Below are 7,640 nucleotides of genomic sequence, written 5' to 3' on the forward strand. Positions count from 1 at the left end.
TGTTGATTTAGCTTTATTAGCCACATCGCAAAATAACCGCATCTCGGCTACCAGGCACAGTGTACTAAAAAAGAATACCACAGTGCAACGAAAACATCTCGATTAAAGGAGCTTTAAAGGCACACCGAACCAACATTTTAAAATTATAAATGTATATCACTGGGTCACAATCAGTTTCTGCCTGTGTCCTAAACTGGACCTCCAGCTGATGGTGTGACTTGTCAGTGGTACTGTGGTTGACAGGTGTCACTGTGATTGACAGGTGTTTGACAGTGGGGTGACAGTGACGGAGAGCCTGGCTGTTGACTGGGTGGGCAGGAACCTGTACTGGACGGACTACGTCCTAGAGACCATCGAAGTGTCCAAACTGGACGGAACCCACCGGACTGTGCTGATCAGTCAGAACGTGACCAACCCCAGAGGCCTGGTCCTGGACCCCAGAGACGGGTCAGCACACGGGGGGGGGGGGGGGGGGGGGGGGGGGTTGGCCAAGCTGGGGCCAGTTATACTGTTAGAGGGGCCTGTTACATGAAACATTATTGTTGTCATATAGTTTTCTTCACTCCATTGCAGGCATTACCAGGAAAAATACCATGTTTATAATAATCCAGACTCTACATTTAAGGGGGCCAAAAGGGGGTCCAAGCTTGTTGTCACAGGGGCCCTGGCCCCCCATGGCCCCCTCTCCAGAAGTGCCCCTGTTAGAGCGTCTGTGCTGGGTGTTGATGGTGTTCTCTGCTGTGCAGTGCCCACGTGCTGTTCTGGACCGACTGGGGGAGGAGCCCTCGGATAGAGAGGGCCAGCATGGACGGCAAGAAGAGGACCACAATCATCAGCAGCAAGCTGTACTGGCCCAACGGCCTCACCATCGACTATCCTAACAAGCTGCTGTACTTTGCCGACGCCTATCTGGATTTCATCGACTTCTGTGATTATAACGGGACCAACAGGAAGCAAGTTCTGGCCAGCGACCTGGTGAGATGATGACACGTGATTTAAAGACTGTAACTGATGCGTAACGACATCATACATTCATAAGAAACTAACAAATGGTCCGTTTTGTGTTGAACGATGTGAGTAAAATGCACTTCTTGTCTTTTGCTGCTCTCGATAACAAGGTACTGCAACACCCCCACGCAATTACCATTTTTGAGGATTTTGTGTATTGGACCGACAGATACATCAACCGAGTGATCAGAGCCCATAAGTGGCACGGGGCCAACCAGACCGTGATGCTGGACACCCTCTCCCAGCCCATGGGTCTGGTGGCCGTGCATCCGGCCAGGCAGCCCCCAGGTATGCCCCCCCCCCCCCCCCCCCCCCGGGGCTCGTTAGCTCGTTAGCATCAGGGATAGGGGGGATCGAAATGGTTTGGTGTCGTGGGATCCTTGCCATGACGTGATTGACTCACACCTGCCTCTAATGATTTGCGTGTATGTGTTGGATGTGTGTCTTCTGTGCATGTGTCTGTGTATCCTTGTCTTGTGTGTGTGTCCTTGTCTTGTGTGTGTCTTTGTCTTGTGTGTGTGTCCTTGTCTTGTGTGTGTCTTTGTCTTGTGTGTGTCTCTCCTTGTCTTGTGTGTGTCTTTGTCTTGTGTGTGTGTCCTTGTCTTGTGTGTATCCTTGTCTTGTGTGTGTGTCCTTGTCTTGTGTGTGTCTTTGTCTTGTGTGTGTCTCTCCTTGTCTTGTGTGTGTGTGTGAGTTATTTTGTCTGTAGGTGTAAACCACTGCCAGGGGAGCTCCTGTACTCACATCTGCCTGCTGTCGTCTGAAGGCCCCAGCTTCTTCTCCTGCGCCTGTCCCTCAGGCTGGACGCTGGCTAAAGACAACATCACCTGTGCCAGAGGTAGGTGCCGGGCCAGCCCCGGGGAAACACTCAGCACTAACAGCCCTGGGGAAACACTCACAGCCCTGGGGAAACACTCACAGCCCCGGGGAAACACTCACAGCCCTGGGGAAACACTCACAGCCCTGGGGAAACACTCACAGCCCTGGGGAAACACTCACAGCCCTGGGGAAACACTCACAGCCCTGGGGAAACACTCACAGCCCCGGGGAAACACTCACAGCCCTGGGGAAACACTCACAGCCCCGGGGAAACACTCAGCACTCACAGCTCTAGGGAAACACTCAGCACTCACAGGGAAACACTCAGCACTCACAGGGAAACACTCAGCGCTCACAGCCCCGGGGAAACACTCAGCACTCACAGCCCCAGAGAAACACTCAGCGCTCACAGCCCCGGGGGAAACACTCAGCACTCAGCCGGATGAAAAAGGAAGTCAGATGCAGCTGATATCAAAAAAGATATAAAGTTGACAGGGAATGAGGGATTGTTGAAAACACTGCAGAATTTACCTAGTAGGAAACATGGAGATTCATTTTTTGTAAAAAATAAAACAACTAAACTACTAATAAAACTAATAAAGAAAAACAAAGAGTTTTTCCAGCATACCAAGCTCTCGGGCTGTATAAAGTAAGAAGACTCACTGACTCATATTTTCGAAGCTAAGGGCTTGTCAACAGTATCCCATTAAAATTCTCTTGTAAAACTCCCGTTCCAGAGGTAAATATTGAGAATCATAAGTGAGTCTAAGGTTTCAACAAGACAAGGGACCTTTAATCTGAAGTCCAGGGAGTCCTCTTCAGGTCACCAGCTTATCTCCTCTCAGGTTTCAGCTTGTTGAAGCCAAGCAGAACACATTCTCCCCCGTTAGAGGAGAATGATTACCAAAGAATGAGGATGCCTGCAGCCCTCCATTGATTCTAATCTCTGATGACAAAGCGAATCAGATAGTGGAACAAACTTTCACCAGCCAATCTGAAGCCCCTTCTCTTTTTTAAGATGAAGGCTTCTTCAGAATCTTAGCTTCAGACCTTCTGTTGTTTCATGACACAAAAGGAATACCAAAACCACTTGTGTGGTTGTCTGTGTGTGTGCTGTGGTGCCCCGCAGTTGAGAAGCCCTTCTTAGTGGTGGTGAGAGACAGCATCATCTACGGCATCTCCCTGGACCCCGGCGACCAGAACAACAACGCCATGGTGCCCGTGGCGGGGCTCCAGAACGGCTACGACGTGGACTTTGACGACGTGGAGCAGACCATCTACTGGGTGGAGCACCCGGTAAGTTGTGGCTCCTCCAGCCTCAGCAGGAGACGCTGCTGTCGCCTGGGTCTGACCCCGCCTGTCGTCCTGTTCCTAAGGGGGAGATCCACAGAGTGAAGTCGGACGGTACCAACAGGACAGAGTTCGCCCCTGCAGCCATCCTGGGTGCCCCCGTGGGTCTGGCTCTGGATTGGATGACGGAGAACCTGTACTACACCAACCCTGCCACCCAGTCTATAGAGGTGAGGGAGACATGGAGCTGGGGAGACGCCATTGTGCTGAACGGCATTTTAGCCCCACTGGCAATGATTGTTGTTATTGTTACTGCGCTGGCAGTGCAACTCAACTTGTGTGTGTGTGTACGTGTGTGTGTGTGTACGTGTGTGTGTACGTGTGTGTGTGTGTACGTGTGTGTGTGTTTCCAGGTGTTGAGGCTGAGAGGGGAGGTGCAGTACAGGAAGACTCTAATCACCAATAACGGCTCTTCGACCGGTGTTGGCAGTCCGTTTGGCATCGCCGTGGACCCGGCACGTGGGTAAGCCCTGAACACGGCCCTGGCCTGGCCCCTCACCCTCTCTGCTGCTAAGCCCTCTCCGCTCGTCCTCCTTCCCTGGCCTGGCCCCTCACCCTCTCTGCTGCTAAGCCCTCTCCGCTCGTCCTCTTTCCCCCCGCCCCCCCTCCCCGGGAGAGCACAACCCCTGTTACTGAACACCACACAACACACGCCAGCAGCCTCAAACCCTCCTGGAACCAGGGCACAGCAGCATTCAACACCTGTCACCCCAAGGGGATCAGATCTGGCATTCGCCATTTACAACTGGAATTCCTTTGTGGTTTGGAAAATGTTTTGGTCGATGATTCCCTGAGTGTTGAGCGTTGTTGGCCTGGTCTGTAGGAAGCTGTACTGGGCGGACCAGGGCACGGAGAGCGGCATCCCTGCCAAGGTGGCCTCTGCAGACATGGACGGAGGCAACCCTGCCGTCCTCTTCACCAACAACCTGGACCACGTTGAGTTCCTCACTGTGGACATCAGAGAGAACAAGCTATACTGGGCTGTGACAGGGACCGGCATGGTGAGTTCAGATCCTCTCCGCTACCCTGAACACAGCCTGGGACCGCAGCATCACCACCATGACTAGATGGACGATAGCAATGTTATATGAAAGCACACCGCAAGGTTGATAGACAGTGCATTCAGATCAGTGTTGAATATAGCTACACTGACATCAATTCAGACTCTGCCACAAAAATTCTGTCCACTTCTGATCCTCTGTGGTTCCTACAGTGCTTTGGATAAAAGCATCTACTAAATGGCGAAACAAATTCTGTAAACGTTCGTTCTTTGAGGCTTTGTTGTTGTTGGCAACGCACAGATAGAGCGTGGGGACCCGGACGGTTCCAACCGGATCACCATAGTAACGGGCCTGTCCCACCCCTGGGGCGTGGCTGTGCACGAGGACTTCCTGTACTTCACCGACCGCGACTTCGAGGTGATCGAGCGCGTGGACAAGGTGAACGGGGCCAACAAGGTGGTCCTGAGGGACAACGTGGCTGGATTGAGGGTGCTGAAGATCCACCACAGAGAGAGTGAGTACCCAGGGGTCAAAAGGGGGTCGCTACGATGATCACACACACACACAGGTTTTACTAGCCTAGTGAGGACAATGACAATGTTTCTAGTCTTCTTCTGATCCTCTCAAGGGTAGTTGAACAGCCTCTGTTACACGGCCCTGACCCTGCTCCCTTTCTCCCCAGCCTCGGCAGGAACCTCCAACGGCTGCAGCAACAACGTGGGCGCCTGTCAGCACCTGTGCCTGCCGCGGCCCAACAGCATGTTCACCTGCGCCTGTGCCACCGGCTACACGCTCAACGCCGACAACAGGACCTGCAGCCCCTACCAGTCCTACGTGGTCATCTCCACCCTGTCCGCCCTCAAGGGCTTCAGCCTGGAGGGCTCCGACCACTCTGAGGCCATGGTGCCTGTAGCGGGGAGAGGTGGGTGTGGGGAAGAGCTGGACAGGCTGACTGACTCTGACTGACTGTCTCTGTCTGAATGTTTGACCATCTGTCTCTGTCTGTCTCTGTCTGTCTGTGTCTGTCTGTCTGTCTCTGTCTGTCTCTGTCTGTCTGTGTCTGTCTGTCTGTGTCTGTCTGTCTGTGTCTGTCTGTCTGTGTCTGTGTCTGTGTCTGTGTCTGTGTCTGTGTCTGTGTCTGTGTCTGTGTCTGTGTCTGTGTCTGTGTCTGTGTCTGTGTCTGTGTCTGTGTCTGTCTCTGTCTCTGTCTCTGTCTCTGTCTGACTGTCTGACTTTCTGTCTGTCTGTCTGTCTCTGTCTGTTTGTCTGCCACTGTCTTACTGTCTGTCTGTCTCTGTGTCTGCTTGTCTGTCTGACTGTGTTTGTGTCCTGCAGGTCGTAACGCCCTCCACGTTGACGTCCACATGGCGTCTGGCTTCATCTACTGGTGTGACTTCAGCAGCAGCGTGGCGTCTCAGAACGGGATCCGCCGCATCAAGCCCGACGGCTCCGGCCTCCGCGGCCTCGTCACGTCCGGGATCGGACGCAACGGCATCCGAGGCATTGCAGTGGACTGGGCCGCAGGTACCTGCAGGACCTGCCAAGCTGCTGCTGGGATGTTCAGAGAGTGACAGAATTTAGTTTCAGTTATGAATTGGTCTAACTTGTTAATCATTCACTCATTAAAGGCAGGATAGGAAAGTTTTGCGAGCCTTGACATGCTAGAGTTTGAAAGGCCGGGAGGTAGACAGACGGACAAGTAGCCTGTCCAATCATTGCATTTGGTCTGAATGCTGTCCAATCATTATTGCCGGTCCAACCTTGATGATTGGTCGTGTTTATTACCGTCCTGCGACGCCCACAGATATTGGATTGATTTCCTTTTACTGTCAAATCTTTAGATTCATTGGTTGCTACCAGGATGTAAAGTTTAGAGGTTTAGCAGACGACGGATATAGAGCAGGGCAGCAAAGGAGACAATGTTACAGCATAAGATGACACAGTCACAACCACATCTGGTCCAAGGACAAATCTGTTGTCCAGAGATACAGATGTACTGCGTTTGTGAGATATGGGCAGGTTTTCATTCTTTCATTCTTTCAGTCTTCATGAGTAACAGATTACCAAAAATAAGACTGGAGTAATAGGAAGCTTTCTGTAGCTAACTGGCTAAAGTGCTTTGAACCCTTTCAGGTTTTACCACGCCTTCTTGACAGTGCCGTGCGCCAATCCCTCTGTGTCTTTCAGGAAACCTCTACTTCACCAACGCCTTTAACTCCTCTGTGTCTTTCAGGAAACCTCTACTTCACCAACGCCTTCCTGACAGAGACTTACGTGGAGGTGATGCGCCTGAACACCTCGTTCCGCCGCGTGCTGCTGAAGACCCAGGTGGACATGCCTCGCCACATCGTGGTCGACCCCAAAAACAGGTTCCTCTTCTGGGCCGACTACGGCCAGAACCCCAAGATCGAGCGGGCTCAGCTGGACGGGACCAACCGCACAGTCCTGGTCTCCTCCGGAATCATCACCCCCCGGGGCCTGGCCCTGGACTACCAGACGGGCTACGTCTACTGGGTGGACGACTCCCTGGACATGATCGCACGCGTCAGTCCCTCCGGCGGCGAGACGGAGATCATTCGCTACGGCAGCCGCTACCCGACGCCGTACGGCGTGACGGTGTTTGAGGGCAGCATGATCTGGGTGGACCGGAACCTGAAGAAGGTGTTCCAGGCCAGCAAGGAGCCAGGCAACAGCGACCAGCCCACGGTCATCCGAGACAACATCAACATGCTGCGAGACGTGACCGTGTACGACCAGCGCACCCAGCCGCGCTCCGCCCAGCAGCTCAACAACAACCCCTGCCTGGAGGACAACGGCGGCTGTGCCCACTTCTGCTTCGCCCTCCCCGCGCCCGCCCTCCCCGCGCCCGCCCCCCACGGCCGGAAGTGCGGCTGCGCCTTCGGGAACCTGGCGGCGGACGAAGAGAGCTGCGTAGTGTCGCGGGACGACTACCTGGTGTACACCACGGAGAGCACGGTGAGGAGCCTCCGTCTGGACCCCGACGACCACGTGCTGCCCTTCCCCGTGGTTAACGTGCCGCGCACCTCCGTGGCGCTGGATTATGACCTCACAGACCGGCGGGTGTACTACACCCAGAGCTCGGGGGTGGGCGTCAGCAGGATCAGCTTCATCAGCCTGTCTGCTCCCACAGCGCCCCCTGTGGTGGTGGCCGAGGGTAAGAACATGACACTGCTGTGTGCTTTTAGTGTCTCAAATCAATGTTTTAAGTGTCAAGACACTATTAAGTATCACTACTTGCTAATATATTGTGCATAATTGCCAGTCAAGCAAGATTACCATCTCTTGTAGCTTTTGTAATTCATAACTTTGAGTTTACATTTACATTTAGTCTTTTAGCAGACGCTCTTATCCAGAGCGACTTACAGTGAGTACAGGGACAATCCCAGAGGCAAGTAGGGTGAAGTGCCTTGCACGTCATTTTGATGGTCAGGAATGGAACCG

General features: G+C 53.4%; 1 protein-coding gene across 1 annotated transcript in view; it reads left to right on the forward strand.

The window, feature by feature from the left end:
* The window catches only part of lrp2a (low density lipoprotein receptor-related protein 2a), a 56,643-nt gene that overhangs the window by 25,651 nt on the left and 23,352 nt on the right, over window positions 1-7,640 (forward strand). Inside the window, 12 exon segments of the mRNA XM_047046898.1 lie at window positions 263-447; window positions 747-975; window positions 1,119-1,296; window positions 1,718-1,846; window positions 2,957-3,123; window positions 3,204-3,347; window positions 3,531-3,640; window positions 4,001-4,178; window positions 4,479-4,692; window positions 4,861-5,100; window positions 5,514-5,702; window positions 6,412-7,353. Coding sequence (XP_046902854.1) covers window positions 263-447; window positions 747-975; window positions 1,119-1,296; window positions 1,718-1,846; window positions 2,957-3,123; window positions 3,204-3,347; window positions 3,531-3,640; window positions 4,001-4,178; window positions 4,479-4,692; window positions 4,861-5,100; window positions 5,514-5,702; window positions 6,412-7,353 — 2,905 coding nt within the window.

The sequence above is a fragment of the Hypomesus transpacificus genome, chromosome 23 (genome assembly GCF_021917145.1).
Source record: "Hypomesus transpacificus isolate Combined female chromosome 23, fHypTra1, whole genome shotgun sequence".
Taxonomy (NCBI): domain Eukaryota; kingdom Metazoa; phylum Chordata; class Actinopteri; order Osmeriformes; family Osmeridae; genus Hypomesus; species Hypomesus transpacificus.